This window comes from Fistularia commersonii, chromosome 1 (genome assembly GCF_037954325.1).
Source record: "Fistularia commersonii isolate RoL2024-O1a breed Wild chromosome 1, RoL_Fcom_v1.0, whole genome shotgun sequence".
NCBI lineage: Eukaryota > Metazoa > Chordata > Actinopteri > Syngnathiformes > Fistulariidae > Fistularia > Fistularia commersonii.
Genome location: NC_141284.1, coordinates 14,242,251 through 14,269,806, shown reverse-complemented (window position 1 = coordinate 14,269,806; position 27,556 = coordinate 14,242,251). Strand labels below are relative to the sequence as shown.

Here is a 27,556-nt window from a genome sequence, read left to right as displayed (position 1 = left end):
TGGGATTGTTGTTGCCCGGCATCCCCTCTGAAACAATGTGGTTCAGTGTCTGTCTGTTTGAATGAAGTGACCACCATGCCAGACTACATTTTCTTAACATACAGTCATCTGGGAGAATTGTGTGAGGAACAATTTCTCATGAGTGGGCTTTTGGGTCCACGATTTAAGAGCATGAATTAGACCATTCTTTTTAAGCATTTCTATCTCTTTTTACTGTTTCCGTCCAGAGATCACGCCTGTGTCAGTTGGAGTGGCCTAAGCAAGACTATTCCGATTTTCTTGTTTTTTCCTGAAGCTATTGTATCTAAAGATGGGAGTACCTGCTGTGTTGGAGGTAATTTGCGGAAGCCAGAGATAATTTTTATCTTAAAAGAATTCGATACTAAGAGCATTTTACTGAGGGGAGTATTGCGTATGAAACTGACATCACAATTCCTTCGTTTCATCAGAGCATTACAACATGTCTTTCAAGATTGTTCGCACCGAGAGTCGCCTGGTGCGAGGACTACTGACCAACCATGGGTTCAGTGAGGTGATGTTTTCTGCAAAATCAAAGTCTTCACAAACCAATACCAAGTCAAATTCTGAGTCAGCTAAGAATAGAATAGAATATTCACACGTAGAGTCCCTCAAATGGAAAAACTTGCCTGAACTCCTGTGTCATTACTACATTGAACTAGTACTACCGTCTCAGTTGAGTCACAGACAGGAGTGCTCCTCAAACATTTTGCAGCACTTTTTTGCTTTTTGTCTTAAAATTAGTCATGGGGCAATAATTGCTCATCCTAGACTCTTAAGCAACCATATCATTGAAAAAAAATCCCTTTGTATAGCTGTATTAATAATTCCACACAGTTAACTCTCCTTTCTATAGGATGCAGTGAGGATGCTTTTAGTTATACGTCCACTGAAAAAGTACAATGACATGACTTAAATCTGAGGTCAAAAGGGTACACAATTACCCATATACAACCCATTCCAAGCAGTTGTATATGATTTAGTTTCTGTTTGAGTGCTTCTTACCTCCTAGTAACCTACCATCAAAGGCAGATGACTCTTTGTGAATCCTTAATTACAACATTTGTTTCTCCCCAAGACACTATGCAGTTGTATAACATATTCCTCCTGGGAAACTGCCTGAATAAAACAAAACAGATAAAACAAACAAGAGGATGATGAAAGTTTGAGTTCATCATCATTTTGGTATGATTTCATCAAAACAGGGCGTGTTTCTTCATGCTAGCTTATTATTTCATCTTCTTCCTAGAGATACAAGCCTGATAGATATGAGGATACTGCCTTTGTATATACACTGCTCAAAAAACATAAAGGGAACACTGAAATAACACATCCCAGATCTGAATGAATGGAATATTCTTATTAGATACTTTGTTCTTTACATAGTTGAATGTGCTGACAACAAAATCACACAAAAAATATCAATAGAAATCAAATTTATTAACCTGTGAAGGTCTGGATTTCGAGCCACACCCAAAATTAAAGTGGAAAAACACACTAAAGGCTGATCCAACTTTGATGTAATGGCCTTGAAACAAGTCAAAATGAATCAGTGTTGCTTCCTAAGTGGACAGTTTGATTTCACAGAAGTCTGATTGACTTGGAGTTACATTGCGTTCCTTTAGTGTTCCTTTTATTTTTTTGAGCAGTATAGTATGAACATCAGTTGTAATACTTGTTGTTGTACCTTTAAAATAATGCTCTTGCGACATACGTTGTAAAGGTTCAACTCGGGGCCTTGAAATAAAACAGATTATCTCTTCTTTTCAGGTTCATCCAGACAGTAATAACTTCAACCTCCTGTGGACAGGATCTCACCTAAAGCCTTACATCCTGCGTAGCCTCAAAGATTTCCAGAAGGTTAACCACTTTCCCAGGTATAAGAGACCTCAACTTTGTGCATTGCTCTTGTTATATGTCAATAGTGAGTCATTGTTCAGCTTGCATTTAAGACACTGGGTTTGTTTATCTTCACTACAAACACATATATTTGTTTGGCAGGCACTGTGGCCCCAATGATGAATTATTTGAATTTCAGTATCAGGCAGCTATGCATAAAAGTTCCGCTTTCTATTTTGTCTTTTCATAGATCATATGAATTAACACGCAAAGATCGCCTTTACAAAAACATCCAGCGAATGCAGCAGGCCCACGGTTTCAAAAACTTCCACATTGTTCCTCAGACCTTTCTGCTTCCAGATGAATACCAGGAATTCTGCAGTAAGAATCCCGATACTAAAGTCTGCTGGTCTAACTGGAGCTTCAGTTATGAAATATTAGCATTGCTTCTAATTCTGATTATATCTCTCCCGCATCAATTTCAGACTGTTTTACCAAGGACAAAGGCCCATGGATTATTAAACCGGTAGCATCTTCCAGAGGTCGAGGCATCTACTTGGTCAGCAGTGTAAGTGACTTTGCCTCTAAGAGGCAATTTACTCCACAACACCTTTATACATCATGTAAGACTGTTTGCCTGTTGCCTTGGGAGACCATTGGTGTTAAAGAATTCGGAGACAAACGCTGGTCTCTTGTGTGAAAGTTGGATTTTGTACACAAGTCTGGTGTGATTGTGTGAGAGTGTACACTATGCTCTAAAAGCTTAATATTTCAAACAGTTTACCCAATTTCCGTGTATGTGTGTTTGTCAATGTGTATGTGTATGTGCTTTGTCTGGCGGGTGTCTGGGTGTGCACAAATACAGCTGTCTTTGAAATAAGTGTTGACCAAGGTTTGAAACATTAATTAGCTTTGCGGTGTAAATCACACCCTTTCAAGGCCCTAGAGCTCCACAAGGTTCTCGCTCTTGGAAAACACATGCACAGTTCTTCTTCTTTAAAGGCATTTTTATGAAACGGTGGAAAGAATGTGAGAGTAATATTGGGAGAGTTGAAAGAATTATGCACATTTTTTTGGTTTGAGTTTTCTCTGAACTGTAGCCAGCACTGATGTTACCCCTCCTTCCCATCCCCTCTTGACTTCTCCACCTGCAACACATTTCAACCTCATAAATGACCCATCTCCCACTATCAGATTATATTTTTTATGGGCTGTTATGAAAGGTTGACTTGCTGTAGCCATTGTCACAGCAGCTTCCAATGTTTCTTGATCTGATTATTCTTTTGATGTTTGAGAGTTAGCATAATGTCAGATTATTGGAATTTAGTATTTCATTGTGTTTTGTATGAATGTACCGCCTGCTCAAGTGCTGTGAAATATTTCAAAAATGCACACTTGTTAAGTGAGCTTGTCAGTTTTCTATGTTCAGTTGCCATCAAGGTATTAATAAAATATAACAATATCTGCCTGCATATGGAAAATCACATGTGATACACAAATAATTTTCCCATCATGATGAAAACTACATTCAATCAATATCTGGCTGACTTTTCAACAACCTTTTCATAAATTTCAAGTTATTTGATAAACCTTTTTATCGAATTTCTCACAGTCTTTTAGTCTTCCTTTTGATTTTGGAGACATTCCGTTATATCTTTGGGGAAAAAAGTGACCAGCCCCCTCATAAACATAATACTAAATTAACATGAAAATGGTCACCTGCCTTATATAGTAGATAATGATCCAGTTATACTAGAAGTACGTTTTCATAATAGTCATGATTTAAAAAAAAAAAAAAAAAAAAAAGGGTAGAAAACTTGACCCTTCTGCAAAATATCCAGTGCCTGTTTTATCGGGCTGATATTTTGCCACTGCTTGTCTGCTGCAGTAAATAGGAACATCTCAAACACAATGCTCTTCTATCTTTAGAACAATAAAGGAACCCTTAGAGTGGAAATGATTGTGATATACAATGCCGTCTACACCCTTATCCTTCTCTGTGTTTGTCGCCTACAGCCAAGTCAGATCTCAATGGATGAAAACATCCTGGTGTCTCGCTATATTAGCAACCCGCTTTTGATAGATGGTAAGATTCTTTTTTTCCCGCCATAGAGTCATCTTCTTTGGAAGGTTTACTCTTGTAAACTACATATAAAAACATTTTTTTGTTTGTTTGCAGAGTTCAAGTTTGACATGCGATTATATGTGCTGGTCACATCATACGATCCACTCCTCATCTATGTGTATGAAGAAGGCCTTGCCAGGTGAGCTCTCTCGTCTGAGTACTTCAGATCGATTCTGTGATTAGCTCTACAGACGAGTGTTTTTTCCTCCTTATAATTACAATACAAATCAGGATTGATGAAGTCATGATGTAATATCTATGTCTGTAACAAAGGTCTAAGCACCGTTTTATCTAAACAAATTCAGCACTTCAATCTCTGTCGAACGATGACCATCATTTCCTTACTGGAAGTAAATGGAACTGCTATTGACTCACTTGAACCATATGAGTAGTTACAAACAGACTTTAAGACATTTTTGCCCACACTTATCATCGCAAAGTGGAATGTTCACGTCAAGCCTCTTCCACGTGACACCTCATTGTCCAATTTTTCCCATCATGTGGTCTCTACTTGGCTGTCAGCTATCAAATCAAGGTGTAAACTGTCTTCAAAAGATAAAAAAAAACCAATATAGCCTACATAAGAGTAGCCTAGTTTTTTAAAGATGTCCTTAATAATCCCTGTAATTCTAGGACGACCGGACCACAGTTCGACTACAACATGCATACATCAGGGTTTTATATATTATCCCTACACAAATAAAGACAATATTGAAATTATAACATTAAGAATTACAAAATGTATTGATTGATGAAGTTTTTTTTATTAGATAGCTTGCTTCTTATAATATTTATTGATTACAATCCTTTATAACCTGATTGATTATAACCTTAATTCCATCATGCTTTCATGCAATGCAAAAGAAACTACAGGCAAATTTTCTCCTCAGCTTTCTATCCATGTTTTCTCTTTAGTCTGGAATGTGAAAAATCTTGTTTCAGCTCTAACTAAAAATACAAAAGCAGCTGCTTAAAAGCTTTATTCTTAAGCCAAGCATACTTATTCTTGAGAAAATATAAAGTTTTAAATTTTAGTATTGCTTCATCTTGATGGGTCCATGGAGAGCCCTTCAGACGCTGTGGCAGCTATTTATGATGCAAGAAATTTTTCCTGCCATGAGTAAGTGTTGCTTGGACATTGTGGATAGCAATGTCCAAAAGACATTGTTGCTTAGCGTCTCTTTCTTTTAACATTGTGCGATTTTTCTTACACTGGCTGTAATAGAAGTCTGGACACAAGCATAACATTGGTTCAGTTTTGCTTTGCAAAAAAGGATAATTTGTCCAACTGGAGAGTTTCATATAAATCATACAGCAATATTTATGGTTACATTTTTACCGGCACATAGTGTTGCATACAAGATAAAGCACTGAACAGTTCAAATCACCTTCTTTGATGGAATATGTATGTTTAATACCAGAGTTGTTGTGGAGTGGTAGCTTTGAGTGTGAATTGTGCGTACTCCATCATGGCGCCCTTTGGTTGAAGTTCACTAAGTATCCACAAGAGGACATTGTCAATCCGTCAGACTTGCTGCTGTGAGAAATGGAACTGTCCACTGGAACAAAGCAGTCTATTGTTTCAATTGTTGGAAGTGCTTAACAAACATTTTTGATAATATCACTGTTCAAAGACAATATCATATGATGGTTTTGTTTGATTTCACTCTATCATATGTAGGTATTTACTGAAAGAGTAAATTATCGTTCCAAGAATAGGCTATTATCAAGGTAGGGCGAGGTAAAAAACAGTTTCATTACTGTATCTTCTGGCTCACTGCTCTGACATAGGTATGTGCTGCACATAGAATGCCACCACCTCCCTTGTTTGTGGGCCTGATTATAAACGGAATAATATATCATGGTGAAATTCCGGATCCCCTGTTTATCTCTTGACATTCCATCGGGGTGCGTTGGTATTCAGGTAAACAGTGTGTGCCAAGGAATTCACTTCTTTCAAACACGGCCAAGAAATAATCTATTTCCAACATACTACTATTATTTTGTGAAGTGTCAGTCTTATGATTGTGGTCCTTATGGTAGATAAGGAAATTGTTTGAAGGCACTTTTTCCTGTGTAAATAAACCCCTGTCTGTCTATAGATTTGCCACGGTGAAGTATGACCGGACCTCAAAAAATATGAAGAATACATTCATGCATTTAACTAACTACAGTTTGAACAAAAAGAGCAGTGATTATGTCAGGTAAGACTTATCAACATATCAATACACCATACATATGCTATACGTACATAAATTGACCAAAATATTCAGCTATTTAATCAATATCAGTGCACGATAAATAAGAATATGGCCTTCATGCTATGCCTATCTTATATTTAGTTATATGAATGTATAAAGTATCTTCACTCCTTTTCAGTTGTGATGATCCTGATGTCGAGGATTACGGGAACAAGTGGAGTATGAGTGCAGTGTTAAGATATTTGAAACAAGAAGGGAAGGACACAAAACGTGAGTCAATCCTTTTCATTTTTATGTATGAACATACAAACACTAGGCTCACAGTCCCAATCTTAACTCTTTAAACAGCAGCCTCTTTGTTTAAAAAGCCACATCAAGTTGATAGCCCAATTGTTGTTTTCCTCTTCCTTCAGCCGAAGCGAATATTCAAATGTTTGTACTTGTTAAGACCTTAAAACACTTGATAGCCTTAACCTTGACACTTTATATTTTATTGTATTTCTTATTCTCCCTCCTTCCTACTATTATCTATTATTGTTATGTTTTGCTTGAAACTCTGGCACAACAATTTCCTTCGGGATAAATAAAGTTGTTCTTATCTTATCTTATCTTATCTTATCTTATCTTATCTTATCTTATCTTATCTTATCTTTTGACTTAAGAAAATATCTGAAATCAAATTAATTCTTTCTTCTAATTTCGACATCTGTGGTTAATTTGTTGACTGTTGGTCTGTAAATGCTACCTCGTCTGAGGTGTCTTCTCACTGCAGCTTCTTGTATATACAAAGCACAGTAGAACTAAAGGACAAAATGCCCAGCCCATCATCTTTAGACTTGTTGCATGTTAGTTTGAGAGTTGATGTGAGCATCATGGTACTTCATTTAAAAACTCTTACCCTCTCACTGGGCATGTACCATGAGAGGCCTAGAGGTTGTCTATTGGTTCTCAAAGCCACATTAAAGATAACAGAGCGTTTGCCATTAAGGCTGCGAGACTTTGAAATGAGCTTTCAGAGTTGAAGGTGGTGGTTTAGTATGAGGTCTACCCGTACCCCAACTACCATCACAGTATGATAACTTCTATTGTCTATTCCTCCTTCTATCTTAGACACTCATTTAATTATTGTTTTTTTTTTTTTTTTTCGCTTGTATTTTTCTTTGAGGATTTCTTTGGTTTTGTTTTTCCTCTCCTTCTGGTTGTGTCCCATAAAGCATTTTGTAAACCTTGATATTGAAGGGCATTATATCAGTGAAGCTGTTGTAGTTTTTATTGTTGCTGTTGCAATGATTAGAATTGGAAATATTCAGGATAACATCATATTTCCTATTTTTTTCTTCTTGTTTTATCCCTTTCAGTGTTGATGCAACAGGTGGAGGATGTCATCATCAAAGCTGTTCTGAGTGCTGAGCTGGAGATAGCCTCTGCCTGCAAGATGTTTGTTCCCCACAAGACAAACTGCTTTGGTACTTCCTTTATATTACTTCTTTCATATTCTTCTCAAAGTCCACTGAGGAAACCTTTCATTTCAAATTTTGTTAAAACTAGAACATAATCCATTTGGAGTTATGGAATTATAATGAGCTTTGTAAATAAAGCTATAGTTCAAGGATGACTTGAAGTGCAGAACAAGCTACTCAGTCAAAGTTGTCAATAGAATTTCCTTTTGACTGAACTTTTTATATACTTTTTTTCAGTCACAGACTCACTTATTCATTCACCACACCCCTCACATTTCCTTTCACTTTCAGATTTATTGTCCAGCAATTCCTTATGCTTTTTCTTTGCTTAGCTGAACAGAGGTTGCAGACAGTTAGTCCTTCTTGTGGAGCCTTCCTGCCTGTTGCCGGTCTCTGACTGGCTGCCGGGTTGTGAAAGGCTTGTTGACTGAGGCAGGAATTTGCTTCCTCTCCTCTGTTGCCATTCATTTTTGCCTGATTTAGGCTAACTGTTTTCTTGGCTGTTCCAGCCCAGCGGCGGGTTCGAGTGAACTCCATTTCAGAGCCATTACCCTTGTTAGTATTGGCACTTATTTGTCTGTGGTCTTTCGCTGTGTCTGGCAGTCTCTCGAAGATTTGGGGTTCCAGATTGAATGTGTTGGCTGGGCTTCCCTTTTTTCACTGTTTGTGTTTGTTTATAATTCTCTCCCCCTTACACTGTCTGATACTTCTTAGATGTTCGGAAAAAATGGCTTTGTGGTGTTGACTGGCTTCTGTAGACATAATAACCCTCCCCCATTGCTGGTTGTATTGGGAGGTAACATCATGGACTCACACCATCAGAGAATCACCTGCATAAAGATGTTATCTTCTCCTGGAGAATAACTTGTAGGTTGAGAAACCACACCAATCCAGAGAATAAATGTTGATCAGGCAGGTACGGACATGGAAATGTGTCTCACAATGTTGTAACTCGGATGTCAAATATACCTCATGTTGTACAGTTGACACTTCGATCTGTTTTGTGAGTTAAAATTGGGAACGGAAAAAATATTTTTCTCACATCCAGTCTTTCATTCATTTATCCCGTCTCCCCATATGGTGCTATATTTCAGTCAAAAAAGTGTGCAGTTAATCCTTCACAATTGGGACACTGCACTCACAAGTCTAATCTTAAGGGGCGAGATTATACCACTTACCATGCAGTTCAAAAAGCAACAAAAGACTGAGTGATGCAGTAGCTGTATATGAAATAAAGAACAAAAACAATCTAAGTTTATACTACTCTTTACTACGCAGGTACCGTCGTACAACTTTCTTCATCCATACTCTTTAAATTCCTGTGTAAAGTACATCACAACTTCATTCATTTTGGGGGGTTTAATTCAGACCGGAAAGTCTTAGATTAAACGAAAGCTGATTCATTTCATTTTTAGGTCCTTTCTTGAAAAATTTCATGCAGTCTTTTAAGATTTTTTTTATTTTTTGCAATATTAGGCTCAGGTTTAGTTTATTTTGATTTTCTTCCCCCTTTTATTGCAGATCATAAAATACTATTAAAATGCTATTGACAGTTATTTCATTTGACAATGTGCCTTGTCTTGTTTTTTGACCAATAATGTGATGTGACACATCATATGAAACCCATTTTAGCTTAAAGTAGATACTAAGCTGTAAACATTCAATTTAAGCATAGATGTAGAAGGAAAGTGGGCGTATGGAGTTAAATATGATCATTAGGGCAGGCACGCTTATACAAAATAAGCTTAGATAAATGTTTCTCTGGTTCGATTCCCATCTCCTCCTAGTGTCGAAGTGTTATTGAGCAAGACACTGAACCCCTAACTGCTCCCCAAGCTCTAATGGACTGCAGCCTACTGCTCATGCTTCATCCATGATTGTTTAATTGCAGAGAACAAATTTCCCCACGAGGGATTACTAAAGGATTGATTATTATTATTATTATTATTATTATCATCCCACATACTATGATATCCATCTTTTACCCTTAGGCTGAACTCTTGCACCACTTAACAATTTCAATATAGAAAATTGTGTGATTTTTGATTTATCCATGTATACTCCCGCTAAATAATTTTGAGGCACAATAGGAATTAGGTATTGCACCTTTTACCAAGATACACCATGTTCTGTTTAGGGGGTGTGAAACACCCTTTTTCTTTCTACAGTATCATTTTACTATTGAATCCAGTGTCATTTTGTTGTTGTCAGATGGCCCCAAGAAGGTTAATTACAGCAGTCACATCTGTCTACAGGTTTAATTTTCTAAAGTCAGACACTAACGGTTCCAAAGGACCACCCTCATCTTCTCTGTGCCGATCTTTCTCCCACAGTGTGATCATGTTGCATGCTAACAGGCTGTGCGTGTGTGTATGTATGTACAGTCTGAGTATACACAGACATGTAGGAACCAGTGTAATACATGAACAGGTCTGTCTAAAGGTCATTCAGGGAGTCGATTGTAGCGTCTCTCTTTTTCTTACCTTTAGTTTGAATGTTTAAATAGTGTATGATAATTTCTAATTTCACTCAGTTGAGTTAAAGAAATAAATTGTTCAAATGAATCTAATTAAGATGTATGACAACAAATTGGTTATTTCAGTGGGAAAACAACGACATTATTTTTAAACACTAGAGAATTTGTTATCTATTTATTTATGTATTACTAGATGTCCCACTAAGGTACATTGACTTTTAACCACTGCATTATTCCTTGATCAAACCAGCTGAATTGTACTTTTTAGCAGCTAATACACAAGTGCTTCTTGAATATACTGTTTAATGATATAGATCTGTTTTTTTTTTCCAGACTCATCGAGTAGCATTACTCATTTCAACATGAGACCTCTTGAATAGTCCATAGTAACTAGCTGGTGTCTTTCTGTTACCATCTGGGCACTTGATGGGACTGAATATACCATAAACTGAATGCATTGTATGATTTATTGATTTACAAAGTGTTTACAAATGCTAAAGTACCAGGAACTATAAAGACGCACATCTGCTGATCAGTGGTCACAATGCAAAACATAATACATTACTCTTGTTTACACAGTCTGGCTGGTCTGGAAGGATGCCACAATACAATTACAAATACATTTTAATCTTAAATCACCGCAAATTGTTACCTGACATTATGATGTCTATTTGTGGCTTTTATGTAAAGTTTATTGTTTTCAATTGTGATTTCTTCCCCCCTGTGCAGAAATACCTTTTAATAATTCTGTAATGCCTCATGTGGGAAGAAATAAAAACAGCAGATTTTTCATTTTACGTGGGTTAGGTTTGTGTGTGTGTGTGTGTGTGTCTGTGGAGAGAAAATGCCACCCATGCAGCTCCTCACCACTGCTCTATGATTAATGGACAGGCTTTTTGCTGAGGGATGCTGATTACGAGATGTTTTGACTAAGATCTGATTAGCCAAGCCAAAGGCCTATTTCATTACACACAAAACATTCCACTTACTGGTCCTGTGTTCCACTGAACGTCCCTCATTAAGTGCTGAGTGCGGTTGGATCCACTGTCTGCAAACCACTCTCCCTGTTTCACATTTGTCAGATACTCCCACGTTTCAGTGCTACACAGTGTTCATTTGCCTCAGATGATGGTGTAGCTGCTGTAAAACACCAAGTCTTTGATTCATGGCGCAGATGATCCTCCCATATGAGAGCTATATAGTAGCATTAATTAATTGTCCCCGGAATGTGTTCAAGATTGTGACTGAAAGCACTTTTACAACAACTGAGACAGAGTTGAGCAGTGATAATTTATCTCAGAATGCAATACAGTTGTCCTTGCTTATAAGAACAACCGGACTTCAAGGAGATTCTTCATGTTGTTTTTATGTGTGAACAGACTGCGTGGCCAGGGTGGGGAGGTTATTGCTTTTATGTTTGTTTCTTGCGGTGATGTTTCCAGCAGCGTCCATGCAGTAATAAAAGAAGCTCTTTATCTTCCCCTCCAGTATGTCACATTTCTTTCTCTCCCTCCTTCTTTATTGGGTGAGATGTTCGCTGCCGCTCTTCTCCTTGTCTGTGGTGCTTGTTGTGGGCTCTTTGCGGGTACATTTAACAGAGCTCCCCCGGCAGCAGTTGAGCCACAGGAACAAACGTGTCTAGCAGCGAGTGGCCAGGCAGGCTCATGGGGCTAGGGCGGTGTCTGCTCCTAATTGGGGGAAAACGCACAGCACATGGAGTCAGCTTGTCGGGGGCTGGCAAGGGGGTGTAACACATCTCCATTTTCCGCTGTTGTTGTGGTGCCACTGATGAGGCTCTCCAGACTCAGACCCATTTAAACCGGCACACTTTTCCCAAAGACTAATACATAGGGTTTTATGACACACACACACACACACACACACACACCCTTCATCTTTTTAGCCTCAGTGTCTGTGTGTTTTTATATATATATAAAAAAGTAGACAAAATGGGATAAGCCTGCAAGTGGAAAAGAAAATCCTAGTGACTGCTTGGCAGTGGGGTCCAGTCCATCTTCAGGAGTTAAAGAAGTTAAAGATGGCAGTTGCAACTTGTTTTGCAGGTTTTGGCTCTCAGATGTATGGCAAAATTTGTTCTGTTCCATCATGAATATACAATTTGCAGTTGGACTAATTTGAACCTCATGACTCCACCACGTTTAGGACTGTCAACCCCTGAACTCTATGCCACCAAAATTAATTATACCGTTAAAAATTGGAATTCAAGTACTCATTATATGTTTGATTCTTGATTAGAAAAAGAAATTTGTTCAGCTTGTACATGGGTTAGAACACTACAGTGCTTTCTATACAAACTAGCTCCCTCACAGACTTATTGTTCTCATATGGTAACCCCACTTGTTATAAATCTGGATCAGTCTCGATTATATTGTCTTTGTAATAGTAAGATCAATAGTATTATCAATATTTTCAAATAGGTAGCCATTTTCAGCAGGGCTTTTTTCAAACAGAGATGATTTTCAAGCAGAACACTAAAGTAGTGAATGGTTAAGTGCAAGAGATGATACATTGTGGTCTGCTCATTTGGGTTCTACATATGAAGGAAACAAGGACAATTTAACAAAGAATGATACCAAAGAGCAGCTGTTTAAAATACGCTGGATCTAATCCATCCATTTTTTCTAATAGTAATTAGATAATATAAAGCAAGGTCCCATTAAGGCCTTAAAAGATGACAATCCTTCCATTTAAATCATGTTTATTGTTTCATAACATAGTAATAAAATGTTCCCACTGTGATGATTAAAGGAATATTCTTTTCTGTACGCTGTAAGTAATTACTTTATATTTTCCTCGACTGCTCAAAGGTTCTGTCATGATTGCAGTGCAAATAGCTTAGTTAAATAGTAAGTGCATGTTAAGGGGTTTATTACTCTTAATGAGTATTCTTCCCACATTAGATCTAGTTACTGTGAAGAAGCATAGTTATGCCTATTAATTTTTATAGTTTAACAATAAAAATGTATGTATGATGCTTTTGAAAACACCAGTTAACACATAATAATGCTGGTGAGCATCTTATAAGGTCTTATTAGAATCTTATTTTCTTTTCCTTGAATGTTTATTACAGTCACCTTCATTTGAAGCTTTAGCTGACATAACTGCACATTTTTCCCTTTTTAATTCTTTTTTAGCCCATTTCTGTTTTTCTTGCAGTTTCTTCCTCTTTATTAAACCGAATTTCAGTGAAAATTACTAATGCCTTTGAGGTTCTCACATTTTAATGCAAAGTACTCATGACTCAATGACAAGTAACTTGCTGATGTTGTTTTCAGAACATTTGTAATTAATTATTAAGTAATATTAATTTGTCTAGCTAATTGAATCTAAAGGTGTTGTCTGGGCAAATCTCATCTATAGGCTTGCTCTTTGGACCTATGTAGAATATATGGCAATGCTTTGGATGATGTATGGGTATGTTTTCCTGGTTGGCCCCTTGTGTCGGGTATAACCTTAACCTCATAAGAAAAAGAAAGAATCCTCTAGCAGAATTGCTACATGTATGGATCAGCATGTATAGAGAATTGCAATGTTTTGTAACATGGAATGGTATGGCCCCGATTTGTTTTTACAGCGGTAACATGCAAAAGCAGCACATCATGCAAACAGTCTGCACAATTGGTTGCTATTACTCTATCTTTTGTATATTTAGCAGTGACATAGACTTGAGATGCAAGAGCTAAATTTCTAGTAAAGGCAATTTTGAAACCTCCTGTTCTATGTGCCAATTTTCTCTTTTCTTTTGAAGCACCAATAGGGGGATTTTTTATGATATTGTAGCTTGGCTTTGTCCCATCCCAGTTGAATACTGGGGTTTTCAATCACACTGCAGATTGGGCTAGCTGGTCGCTCAATTAGGGTGACAATCCCCAGAGCAGTATGAGGGCTTTTGTCATGCACATAGACTGACATAGTAAGAGTGAGCACCATATCAATTTGTGGAGCCAGAGGGAAAATAGTGATAGAGATGACAATTTTTTTGCAAACTCCCTGGCTATTTTGCTAATGCAATTGTGTCAAACTGTGCCTGGCTGTTTTTAGATTTAATGTGTTTAGTATATGCCGAGGTTTGTTAGTCATGCTTTCACTTAATGAAATCCTTGATGCAGCACTAAAGTTCATGATTCAGGCTCTGGCTGGACAAGATTGGCCTTAAGCTTCTTTCTGGAAGCCATTGATGTTTTTCTTAACATGTAGTAACTATGTGTAGTCCACATATCCCTCCCAGTCATGAGATAATTATCAATTGTATGTGCAAAAGAATTAAAAGCCTTGCTTTATTTTTCAGTTACATTCTTACATAAGCAACTTGACAGATGAAATGACTGCGAAAATAGCTTACAGTATGGAGCCCTTCCCTCAGTTGCAGACTTTTTTGGGATGTTCTCTCTGAGTGATTGAGTTTATAACAAGTGTGTAATAAGAAACAGAAAAAGCATCGATCATGTACCCAAATGCCACTTATTGAAGCTGTGTTAAAACTCTGGAAACGCTTGTGACATTGGTGCTTACCATCCATTTTTCATCCATATAAGTTTTTGTTTTCCATTATTTTTTATAACAATGCCTTGTTCTGCTGAATTCTTCATCTGGAGTAAACATTTCCATTTTATCTTCCTTTATAGAACTGTATGGTTTTGATGTGCTCATAGACACTAACCTCAAACCCTGGCTATTAGAGGTGAACCTTTCTCCATCCTTGGCTTGGTGAGTGGCCCAATCGCAATTCTCACCTTTACCAGTTCAGTCAAGTCAGTTGGATAATTCTGCCAATGTTTATTTTTTGTGTGAAGATGCCTTCAGGCTACAGATGTTTGTCTCTTCTCTATTTTTTCCATCTCACTAAAAATATTATTTTCCTCCACAATGCACATATGTATGTCGTAACATCCTTGTGTTTGTTAATTTCCTCTACCTTTGTAAAGTGATGCACCCTTGGATCTGAAGATAAAGGCCAGCATGATTGCAGACATGCTCTCACTTGTGGGTGAGTACATGCTAGCACAATGGCTGGCAATGTTGCATCGATATGATTCTAAGCTTTCAACAAAATTTTAAAATGATTGCAAGTTACTGTTTTCATTTCATACAGATAATAATATTACTCTAAGGAAATGAAATCTGTTGTGTTCCTGCAGAACATGAGGAGAAACTTTCCTGACATTTCAGCAATTAGTCTTTGCTGTTATGCGACTGACGACTGAAGAGCCAGTTTTGAAAAATAAACTACACTTGGTTGTAAATGACCTTTTTACAGAAGTGCACACATCAATTTGGAAAATCTCAATCACAGATCAGTTATAGTAACATAGATACAAGTTATTGTTGGATTTCATGAAAGTACCATTCCCTTCTTTTTCATGAGAATTTTCACCAGTTACAAGAGCAAAAGGGGGATCTGTTTACATCTTAATTGATACCTTAACTGTTCAGTTGAAATGGGGAAGAAGAAATGCTTGCCAGTGTTAGGCCTGTTATGACCTATTTATGATCACCCCCTTTGTTTAACATATCAGCAAACCAATATTTTCTACAAAATAATACATTGATTATGCAAGTGACTCCAAGAGAGACATGGTCTTACTTGCAGAATGAGCTGGATCTCCCTCCACTTACTTAGAAGACTTTTCACTTAAAACCACAGCTGTCAACTCTGTGTAAGCGTCAGAGGCATTGGGGCAAATTGGCAAAGAACCATGAATATTTTCATAACCTGAGATACAATCAAGCTGATAAGGAACTGATTTTGTGAGATGTGGAGGAGAAGTGATGAATGTATGCATTCTCTTTCTGTCCAAGACCTGAAAATATGATGTAAATATTTAAAATGTGTGCCACTAACTTTCAGTCAATCAAGCCAGTTCTGATTTCAGATTCATCATGCAAGATATACCCTTTCCAGCCACTATGCCTACTGTAGCAAACTCTGAGGCATTTGTTCATGTGAAAATATACAGAAATTCATTTCTGATATCACTGCTCTCACTGAATCATACTGTCCGTGAATATGTAGCCTTACAGGAGGAACTAAACATAAGGGCAACAAATTAAACCAATGACAGGAAGCATACTTCTAAACCCAGTATGGCCTTTTTTTCTGTTGTCTTTTCTCTATATATGATTTGGAGATTTTTTTTTTACATTAAATACAAGTTCAAATTAATTATTAAGGCACACTAAGGACTATAGCTGCAAAAAAATCACATGTTAAAACATGTTTGAATATTGAAGAATGCAGCTGCAACAATCTTAGAAACCTCAGACAAAATACTTATTCAACTTTGTCAGTTTTTCTTCAGCATGTATTCCCTGATCACAAAATTTGTTATGCCTTTGTTTTGGGCATACATATGTAGATGGGGAGCCTTCTGATTTGTTGGGTATTTAGCTATGGAAGGTTCCACATTGTTTGTCTCGGTTATGTATTTCTGAAAGTTTCCTCTCAGGCTCTATTTTCATTCCGAAGGCAAAGATACTTGATGGCCCTCATTTTAACCAGGAGGTTTAGAACTGGTGAAGAAAGTTGTCTGTTATAATACTTTATGTCTCTTGGTACAAAAAAAAGCTTTATATGGATCCAGCTGCAGTGTTAAAACAACAACAACCTTTTATTAGCTACCATTAAAGGACTTATAGACAGAATTGTCAACAGACTTTTTCAGCCATAAAGTTTTCTACAGAGGTGGCTACTGTGACTACTTTTAATCTAAAGAAATAAAATTCATAAAAACAGTCACAGATAATTATTCAGCAGTCTCGACCCTGAGTGCAGGATAAGCGGAAGATGGATGGATGGATGGATGGATGGATGGAGAGAATTCAGTGGCTCCCTTTTATATATTTTTTCCTGATAATTGAGTTTACTTTCAGAAACAAATCAGGCAAAGTAAGAGAGATTATCTTATTTTTAACCAGTAAAATCAGGACAAATTTAAAACCTGATTCATTAGTACATATAGAGGTACTCTCATACCCATGAAGCTTGTTGTAATCTTTATAGATACTTCCAAAATAATCAGGAGCTATTTATCGTTTAACTATTCTGCTTCCCTGCTTCCATTGCCTTGACATTTTAATTCGTCTTACTGCACTTGGAGCATCTATTCAGAACAGGTGTCAGTTTGTGCTTGCGATGTCTCATCTGAGGCTCCTTCCTAATGTGTTAAACGGGGTTCTGTGCGTGTGTTCCTGTGTGCACATGCACACACATGTGTTCACAGACGTCTGGCCATCATAGCTAAAGCTAAGTAAGTCAATGAAAGAATAGATTAACAATTAATTAATGTTATTTTTGCAACGAGATATTAGAGTGACGATAAACTCTCACATTGAAAAATTCCATATCTGTTTTGTACCAAACATCCAAGCCACTTTTAGCTGATAACCTCACAGGGTAAATTGGAAATTAAAACGGGAGGGTCTTGGATTTAAGGCTTATCAACAGTTATTTAGAATATCTCAAAATGATGCCATGATATGTATCAGGAGACTGTGGTGTTTTTATTTAGCTATAGTTATTGACCTTCTCTAAACTTGAAAGGATACATTTGAAACTATGGTTAGTATACAAAAGTTGCCTCATTGCCCTGTATGATCGGACTTGTTGTGGAGACATCGAGCATCTAATGCAATGACCATTATGGAAGTCATGGGAAGAAGCTCCATGTTTAGAATTTGATGGCATTGCTATAACTTTATATGTTTAATTTATGCTCCCGTAGGATTTGTGTGTCAAGATCCTCTGTTGAGACAGTCCCACTCTGACCGAGTCACCCTGGACCCCAGCCTGAAGCAGGTAACCCATAGAGCAGAGGTACTCAAGAAAATAGTTGTTGATGTAGCATGTTTAGTGAATGAGACTACACAAAGATAAAGTCTCTGTAATGCTACTCCCACAACCTACTGTTGTGGTAACCCCGACTGTCCCGTCAATCACGACACAAGGTAGATTGGTATCTTTTTTTATTTTCCCATGAATAATTCTTCCTTTGCCTACATTCTTTGAAATACCTGAGTGCACGTCACATTGCGAGAAAGAAATGCTCATCGGTACTTTCTTGTCATTCATATTGACCTTTAAATTTCTCAAAATAGTTGGCTCATGGTGCTGTATTGATTTTTGTGCTGTATTTTTATTACATAAGCGACATGGTCTCCTAAATCTAGTTTCAAATACTGCAATGCAATACTTGGCCAAAAAGCGCAAGAACTAGAGTCTCATTTGCTGTCACATACCTAAAACAAGTCTGGCTGTAAACCAGGCCTGTCTTGGAGGCTGGTGAATAACTCCTGGGGCCTATAGAGAACCTGTCCACTCCCTTTACTATGATTGGGGCAACAGTTGAGGCTTCTTTAAAGGGCTTAGGCCTTGTCACTTTTTGGCCGCCTTTTTTATCCCCCCCCAGTCACGTCAGACAAATTAAATATAATCCCCCTGCTATTTAAATGACAAATTCTGTGTATGATCCTGTGGGGTTGTGCCCTGCTATCTTGCACAAGTTCCAACCTGCATGCCAAAGCTGTCAATCACGTTATAGTATTGCATGCCGAGAGGAGGCAGACAGAAATGGTAACATAGCAAAAATGTATGTGTGAGAGAAAAAATTAGGGGGATTTTGCGATTGCTGATACTAGAACGTGACCAAAATGTACGTCTTCAATATTATGTTCTGATCTTTCACAGATACGAATACTATTGGCAATACATTTACTCGTGTATGTGAATACAAATCCATTGCATCAACCAACTTCGATGCCTGACTGTTTGAAACATACTCCTTCATTTATAAAGAAAAATATTGTATCTTACATGTTTCACATACTAAATTGATGTACAGTTGTTTTTGTTTGTTTTTTTCCCAATGTAAAACTGGCATCAGCAACAGCAGCAGCAGCTCAAAAACCAAGTAAGAGTATATTTTACTACGGATTATGTTATCATTTAAATGCTAATGTTAGTTTAAAGAAAACAGTATGTTGGATATGCTGCATACTGAACACACCCAAGAGTTAAATGACAGGGTAGTACCTGCAAGCTAGAAGAGACTGTAATTTGTCAAATTATGTAGCGGAAACTCAAGATTACCCAAAGCTTTGAATGTAAATGTCATTGTTGGCTGATAAGTGTGGTAAGTATTAAGACATTTTCTGAAATGAGCTCCGCTTTCTTTTGAAGCTGTTTTTAAGTTAGTGTTAATTTAGCTTTCACATGTGCTTGTTTTAGCCCAGTTGTTTTACCCACAAAGGTTCATTCAACTCTTGCAAACCTTCACTTTTCTAAAAAAGGACCCTCTAAGTTCTCTATTTCAAGTAGCTTGTCTAAGCCTTTGTTTGCTATGTATACAATTGTTCTTTAACTCATTAATATTATAATGTGATTACTAGATTAAATCATGGAATGTAGAGTAGTCATACCAAAAATACTCGACAACCGAAGCCCATGAAGAGAATCACCTTACCCAGACACTTCACAGAGAAGAGGGTGTTATTTGGTGTATTGGAGTTCTCGAAAATGTCCTGTAAAGCGATCTCTAGAAAGAAACTGGAGCCAAAAAAATATATTGAAATACTTCAAAACACCTGTTTTCTCAAGATCACATATTGCCTTGATGACACACACAAGGTAAATGGTAGCGGGCACAGTCTTTGGTGGTTGGTACAAGGTTGAAGTTGATATTTGTGATGTCATGTCTTCTCCAGCAGCTGAGGTCTTTGTCCATCAGTAAATCAGAAACACAAGGGTTGAAAGACCAGTTTGGAGCAAAACAAGGGCAAGGGCAGAGTAATCTGACCTTGACTTCTGAAGAGGTACCATTGAACTGGAGAATAATACAATGCATTAATGATTAATTTCATGAATTAATTGCTATTTTGTCATTCTACATTGTACCCTTTGTTCTCATCTACCAAACCCTATCATAAGACATTGCCTTCACATACACAAAGACCTTTCTATTTTTTACCAAAGTCTTCTCACAAAACAAATTTGTTTTTTCATATACCTTGTTAAGACATCTTTGCCAAAAGGTATCATTGAAGAAACAATGTAGCTCTAAGTGACCTTCATTTTCCCTGAGTTCACACAGACTAAACAGTCTATGCTCCTCTGCAGTGCCCACACAGTGTCTCCGTTTGAAAGCATGGTTTTCCAGCTCTGACTTTAGCCTGTGGAGACTATTCTCACCTATTCTCACATGGTCGGCTGGGGCATACATAGGCATAATCTCACAAAAAAAGAGCAAAGTATTTGGCTTTTGGCATATACAATTATCATCTCTCCTACACTTGCTGAATAATAATAATCCTTCACAGCAATAGTTTCTACTTTTTGTCTTCAAAAGGATAACATGTCTATCCCTTGCCCGTACCTCATTCGATAGCAGTGTGACATGCTCTTTATGAAAGTGGATCTACTGTGATGCTTTTCTTTCATTCCCTGCTCCAGATTAAAGTTCTGAGGAGGATAAAAGAGGAGCATGAAAGACGAGGAGGCTTCATCAGAATCTTTCCAACTGCTAACACATGGGCGCTTTATGGGTAAGCTGAGCCAAGACAAAACAAATTGATCATTCATAATTCCCAATTTTCCCAAAAGAGACAAACCACTTAACTAATTCTTACTTGCACTAATTGAATCTAGTTGATTTTACCTCAAGAGTAACAAATCCTTTATTGTCAAAAGTAGTTCAATTAATTTACACGTAGAGTCGCTCCTCATAATTTTAGAGCTCTACATTTAGTTTCATCCATCAAAGCCCTTATTTAGGGAGTAAATCCTTTTTTATACTTACAATTCATATTACTTGGAGAGGATTTGTTGCTTGATTAGACACACGTATCCTTAGCAGCCTGGATTCTGCAGCATCTTCCAAAACATATCATTGAGTGGTCTTGGAAATTAAATACCGGCTGCCTCCACAGTAGCTCTAACATAGAAGCTGTCTTTTAACATACATGCCGCAAATGAGGAGGTTAGGGCTCATTCAGGAGCCTGCCATTATGATTATTGTAATTTGCTTATTATCTTCTTCTCTCAGTGGATATCTGGAGTCCAAGACATCAATGAACTACATATTGGCAAACAGACTTTTCCATGGAAGGTAAGCGTTTCCATTGTGGTCAGGATTGGGGAATAAACCTTTCCATCAGTTTGTGGAAACGGTTGAATTCTAACGTGGCATTTGTTTGGACTTTTAATTGGATAGGTGAGAAGAACAGCTGACAAGATACTGTGCAGTCAGCTTTTCCAGCACATCCAATGTCCATGTGGCATTGTAGTGTCAAGAGGGGGAAAGACAGTTACAGATGGTCTTCTATTACATCACATTTTTGTGATACTACAACATGCCTTTAAATCTGTATGAGCGTTTGTATTTCAGCAGTTATATGACTGTTTCAAATGAGATTTCAGCCCAACTTAAAACGTAAGAGATTTTTTCCATATTGTTTTCGTAGCAAAATTAAAGAGACAGTTGTTACTGAAAGACTCCAGTAGCTATTATTATTTGACATTCATTATCCCTCCTTTGGACTGGCACTCTTTGTCACATGATGTACTTAACCACTGGACTTGCTCAAAGAGTTTTCTGGAATGGTAAATTAAGTAAAAAAATGATTCTTATAAGTGTTATTTTGATGTTGTTGTCTTGTTCTGTCTTCTTTTTTTGTTGTCTTCTTCTATCACTCAGGAATGTGAGCCAGAATGTGCAGTTGCAGGTGGACCCAGTTGATGGCTATCACACTGTACAATACGAGAGGAAGCTTCTGTCTCTAGAGGCACGTAAGAGGAGACGGTGCCACTTTAGTCATCGCTCTGCTGCTAGAACAAAGAAACTGGGTAGGCCTGATGAGTCCTGACAAAGCCTGCTTCAGCCCTGCATACTGCACTATAATGTACTTTTGGTTTTAATAAATAACTCCCCTGTGTCACAGTGAGGCTGGCCAGATATGGCTTTGAATGAGTTGATTTTATTGGAACCACAATAAAAAGCCTATTTTGAGTATATGTGTGTATCCTATCCAAAATGTTGGTGATGCAACCGATATTTGTCTTCAATGCTGCATACCTCAGGGAAGGAGTCCAAGGCCTCCCCTACTGAGAGCAGGGGCCTGGAGGGTGAGGAGTGCATTCAAGAGGAAAGACAGGAGATGAAATACGTTCTCAGGCCAGTCTCACACAAGGTTTTGGTAGCTGAGCAAAGAAAACGAGCAGCAGCAGCGCTGGAGGGCTCTCACAATGAGGCTCTGTCCAGCTCAGAGGGAGCCACACACAATGGTCGGCCCAGAGTCAACCTCCTCAGGATCCTACAGCAAGGGTGGGACATCAGGTCAGTCAGTGTTCTAGGATGCTGTTCACACTGTCAGCTCTTCCATCATCCTCCCTTGCTTTTTTTTCCCTACGTCACTGTTGTCTCACTTTCTTAAACACGTGCTTCCCCCATTAAAGTGGATAGCAAGAAATTTAGTCTTTCTTAACAGGGATTTCTTTCTAATGAGGCTGTTTTTTTCATTGCCTATGTCTACCGGTTTTACCATTTAAGAACACCTGAGTAAATAATGCTTGTAGTTCCAATGTTCCCAGTTTTGTTAATTCCCTGTCTGTTTCCCAGTAGCTCTTACATGGCTATTTTATTAATCACAAAATCTAAAACCCCTCTGTTCATATAAAGTACTGTTTATTTTACTACTCACTTTATTTTGAAAAGTGATAGCGAACAAAATGTAGCAAAATCAAGAATTTTAACAATTCCTAAGCAACTAGTTGAATAAGCCACGAGAGAAAGTATTTTCTCTTTGGCAGAAACTGAAGCTTGACTTGGATCTGAGGGCGGAGGAGTTACGATAATATGGCATAAAAAATATTGGACTTAGGGTTTTTTGGGGTGGTTACTTCTATAAAGACCCTGTGTTCAGATTTTCTGTATAAAACTCGAGTATGCTTGATTTAGATGATTTGCATTCCTTAACATATACTTAAACATACAACTAATCAACATGTTTTATTAGAATGATAAAATTGAGAATAATTTTGCTTTGAATTACAACTTTAAAGGAAAAAAGGAGCTGTCTCTATGTTGAGTTGGCCCAGAGCAAAAAGCACACACATTTTTTGCACTTTTGGTTGCCTGAGCGGATTCTTTTTCCCCCATCTTTTTAATTGATTTTTTTTTTAAGTATAAACTTATTTGGAACATGATTTTTCTCTTATTACAATGATCAACATGAGCTCACTGAGGATGGATGAGCTCGTGATGAACTGGAGAGACGTCCGTGAGCATTTTGTAAGGTGTAATGTGTTTACCAGAGACATGGTTACCCCATCTCCACCACTGATGGCTTTAGGCAGTTGGGGCAGGAATAAGTCAGAGTGGAAAGACGGGTAGGATTGCTACTTTTATTAACAACAGATGATGCCATCCTGGTCACAGTGCACTGAAGGAACATTTCTGCAGCCCAGATATTGAGCTATTTTCCTTTGGACTACATCTACAATACCAGTCCACTGTGTTTTTGTTTACATTGTCTCTGTGCAAAACAAGGAAATGTGCTGAACGGAACCAGCATGATAGTGTGGGATCAATAAAAAAGAAAATGTTTTATCCACTTCTTTAATTAATATTAATCCAGAGTGGGTTAAAGTCTTTTATATACAGGAATTGAATATTTTTTCAGATTCAGATTAAAAAATTGGTTGCTGATGCTGGCTATTACATTTTTCAATTAGAGTAGTTTGAGAACAACATCGGTCTTACTGGTAGATAACATTTCCTTCTAAACATTCATCCTTTCATTGAAAGAAAAAAAATGGCTTATACCTTCAATAATTCTCCTATTATTGTGCTTGACAAAAACAAAGCAAAAGACGGTAGACTTTAACTGTGTGCCAAAATTCTGAATTTTAGGAGGAATTGCAATAATAAATCTGAGTAAGAAGAAATTCCGTAGTGCTTGCCCAGACTGTGCTTGAAGCTGGAAAAGTATAGTGCAGCAAAATCGTTGTTTTTGTTTGACTACTATGTTCTGACAGTATCTTCTCCAGGCTCACCTGGCCTTCAAGGCAGTTTGTCATTTTGATACTGGTGCTTACAGGTATTTCAACAACATTTGGCTGAAACTAATACATACTTTGTTTTCTTTTCCTTCTTCTTGGATGTTAGCAAATCAAATGTATGTTGTTTCTCCCTCTTGCCCATATAAGTTATTCCGAAGCCACAAATCAGTAATTACTATAATTTCTGGGTTTCTTAGTTGAGGAGAGCGAGGGAAAACCAATTGTGTTCTGTTGTGTGTGTCTATCATTATTGTGTGCCTAACCTTTGTACCGTAGTCCTACACTGAGAAGTAATTTTCTTTCCTCTGCTCTTCTTTCCAGTAAAATGCAAGCCCGGATGGCCTTTTCCTCTTACCTGCAGCGAGTCCAGCACAGACTGCTGGCAGAGAGCAGAGCCAACACCATCCCAGCTTGGCCGGACAAGGACAATGATCAAATGGTACAACCATTTTTTTAATCTCCTTGTCATAATAAATGAACAGGAGTGGAATACCCTTGGGCATTGTTTCCTTTGTATGTATATATATGCCAGATTTCCCCTTATTATTTCTCTGTTACTCATTTGTACCCTGGCCGTGGTTGAATTGTCTACAAGGCATTTGTGGCCACATCGCAGGAAAACACATTCCCTGAGATGTTTGCCTGATTGTAAAGTCTCATTGGTACATTGAAATTGTATCTATCATCATTATCATCATCATCTGTGACCTCAAGGTTTTTAGGAGACCGATGTGAAATTGTTTTGTCTGCCACTGAAATATTCAAGTTTTGGGAATTCTGACAGAACACTGTGTTAAGTTAGATAAACTCAAGGTGAAAAATTGTTTCAAGATAATGACTGAAATTACTTTATATTCAACATTATCATTTTCATAGGAACTTGTGATACGCTTTCTTAAAAGAGCAGCTAGTAATCTTCAGCAGGATCTAAAGGTGGTTCTTCCAAGTTCAAAGCTACCACTCCCTGACCGGAGACGCATCTTGTCCCAGCAGTTGGGGGAGTTTATCCGATGTTACAACAAGGTGATTGCGACCAAAATGTTATTTCAACCAAACACTTGATTCAAAAATAGTAGTCTCTGTGCTATTTATTTACTTTGACCTGTTTTCCTATTTTTACAGGAAACGCAACACATGGTGAAAAAACTGGAGAATAGCAGAGAGGAGAATTGTATTGACGCCAGTGTATTTCACGAGTACATAGCTGTAGCGAGGTTTGTGAATTGACAAGCTCATTTTCAGTGTTCAGTGCCTGGCTCTTTACTGTCATGCTACTGATGGAACAGCGCGCTTTATCTGCAAAGATGAAATGAATTAATCTTGCACATTCATCTTGTGTATTTTCTTTTTCGTTTTCTTTTTCAGCGAAAGCGATCTGGAGGAAGTACTGACATTCTACACACAGAAAAACAAGTCAGCCAGCGTCTTCCTAGGCACTAAAGTTGGGAGTGTTAAAAAAGACACTCAAGGAAAAAAGGCTTTAGAAGAGCCAGGCAACAGTGAGATTTCTGGAAATATTTTCATCCATGTCTTATTTTGATATCACTCGTAATGTATGTCCATTTTATTCTTGACATGTTGTCATGCAATTACCTCAAACAGGAATGTTGATGAGTAGCTGTGTTAAAAACAAAAAAGTAAACAAAAAGATTGAAGAAGCACTGTTGAAAAAATGGTTAGTTTAGAATGATTGGGAGAAAAACAAATGTGTGTCAGAGCCATGGAATGGCTAGCTGATGATAAAGGAGGTCTGGCTTTTTTCCTCTTTTGAACAGTTCTGTCTGTGGCCAAAGAGGATTTCACTACTCCAGAATCCACGTTCTCCACAGGAAAAGTAAGCAGTGACCCAGACATAAAGACCACTGAAAGTCATCCCTCTGTCTGTACGTTGTCTGAAGAACAACAGGCTGCTATTAGAAATGCAAAAACCAATCCAGATATCCAGGCCTCCCAGCACTGCACAGGCTTCCCTGTGACTTTGGACTTCACCCAAATAAATCAGCAGCGCAGCTTTCTCACCCAATCGTCCCTACCTCTTTGTTGTCCTCCACCCCCACCTCTCCCTCAGCCACCCTCTTATACACAGTCCCTGGCAAAATCTCAGTTTTACCAGTCTGAGTCTCTCTCTAATGCCTCTCACTATGCCTCCTCCCTTGGCATCACACAGCCCCTGAAAGTTGTGTGGACAGATGTTTCCACCTGCTCAAAGACAGTGTCCAAAAAGCAACCAACCCCAGTCCTTAGGAGGACTCCATCCTTTACCTCATATGCATCTAGTTTTGGGACAGCTTCCTCCACCCCAGGCTTAGCACAAATATACAGCCACAGGGTCCCTCGACCCACCTCTGCAAGCCAAGGTAAACTCATCGGTCTATATCCTGTTTTTGTCCTTTTTATCCTTGTTATCAAATGTATTTCTACACAGTTGCCTCATGTTTTTGTCTTGTCAGTGATCAGGAAAGGCAGTTCCAGTAAGCTGGACTCAAAGTCAGCAGGGACCTTGAAGGAGTTGAACTCTCTATCTGTCCAGGCTCAGTCCAACCAGCAGGCCTTCATCTCAGCCTTACAAAAGCTGGCTGACAAGCAAATTGCTTGCAACCACGCCAGCTCCAGTCACATCAATTTCTTGACACAACATGTAAGCTCTTTATGTTATCTTTAAAAACCTAATCCAGTGAGCAAACTACTTCTCCCACACAGAGTAGAGTTATAATTCCCAACCCTGTTGAGTAACTATGAAGTTGGAATCTGATCTTCTTATGTAGGACAGAATTTCAGAGAGAGAATTTCACTCTTTTGCTGTAATCCCTTGCTGTGAGGTCTGATATTTCTTTATGCATTCTGTAATCGTTGCCTGACCCCCACATTGAATGGCGTCACCTAGATGTTTATTTGTTCGGTGGACATGTAAGAGCCGAGGGGCCTGAAGCCTCTCACTGCACACCTTCCTCCTTCTGCCCTCATCTGTGTGGCAGAGTGTAGGCCTCGCTCAGTGCAGGGGTGGGCCTAGATCTTGGTTGGAAGCTTTTTGGCTTAAACGTCACTGCCGCATCGAGCCTCAGCTCTGTGTGCGGTCTCATTATCGGATGCACCACTGGGGAGTTATTTCTGGTGATACTTAACAAACAGCCACGTTACACTGGTAATTGATGCTTATAAATGGAGGAATGTAGCAAATTTGCAGTGGCCGGATCAGTGCCAGCTTCAGCAGTGTCACCAACATCATTCATATTCGCTGATAGTTGTTTGGTGCTTCACAACTAATGCTCCATCTATCCAACCATGTCTTTATCTTCTGCCTCACTTCATTTTTTTGTCAGTTTCTTAGGATTGCACCAGACCACACAGACTGCACTTTTATGGCTT

At 38.1% G+C, this 27,556-nt stretch overlaps 1 protein-coding gene across 4 annotated transcripts in view; it reads left to right on the top strand.

The window, feature by feature from the left end:
• ttll5 (tubulin tyrosine ligase-like family, member 5) overlaps positions 1 to 27,556 on the top strand; it is a 56,534-nt gene that overhangs the window by 2,427 nt on the left and 26,551 nt on the right. For 2 of the 4 annotated variants that reach the window (XM_086149372.1, XM_086149356.1), the window contains exons 4-28: positions 228 to 334; positions 450 to 532; positions 1,789 to 1,895; positions 2,108 to 2,238; positions 2,343 to 2,425; positions 3,874 to 3,943; positions 4,037 to 4,121; positions 6,085 to 6,186; positions 6,362 to 6,453; positions 7,542 to 7,649; positions 14,766 to 14,847; positions 15,066 to 15,127; positions 17,862 to 17,935; positions 19,020 to 19,046; positions 19,840 to 19,947; positions 20,585 to 20,676; positions 21,177 to 21,239; positions 21,828 to 21,976; positions 22,211 to 22,466; positions 24,512 to 24,629; positions 25,067 to 25,213; positions 25,313 to 25,404; positions 25,556 to 25,689; positions 25,966 to 26,547; positions 26,641 to 26,828. In XM_086149372.1, the coding sequence (XP_086005498.1) occupies positions 228 to 334; positions 450 to 532; positions 1,789 to 1,895; positions 2,108 to 2,238; positions 2,343 to 2,425; positions 3,874 to 3,943; positions 4,037 to 4,121; positions 6,085 to 6,186; positions 6,362 to 6,453; positions 7,542 to 7,649; positions 14,766 to 14,847; positions 15,066 to 15,127; positions 17,862 to 17,935; positions 19,020 to 19,046; positions 19,840 to 19,947; positions 20,585 to 20,676; positions 21,177 to 21,239; positions 21,828 to 21,976; positions 22,211 to 22,466; positions 24,512 to 24,629; positions 25,067 to 25,213; positions 25,313 to 25,404; positions 25,556 to 25,689; positions 25,966 to 26,547; positions 26,641 to 26,828 (3,142 nt within the window). The remainder of the gene's footprint in view (positions 1 to 227; positions 335 to 449; positions 533 to 1,788; positions 1,896 to 2,107; positions 2,239 to 2,342; positions 2,426 to 3,873; positions 3,944 to 4,036; positions 4,122 to 6,084; positions 6,187 to 6,361; positions 6,454 to 7,541; positions 7,650 to 14,765; positions 14,848 to 15,065; positions 15,128 to 17,861; positions 17,936 to 19,019; positions 19,047 to 19,839; positions 19,948 to 20,584; positions 20,677 to 21,176; positions 21,240 to 21,827; positions 21,977 to 22,210; positions 22,467 to 24,511; positions 24,630 to 25,066; positions 25,214 to 25,312; positions 25,405 to 25,555; positions 25,690 to 25,965; positions 26,548 to 26,640; positions 26,829 to 27,556) is intronic. The other 2 variants (XM_086149381.1, XM_086149364.1) reach the window with 2 other exon arrangements.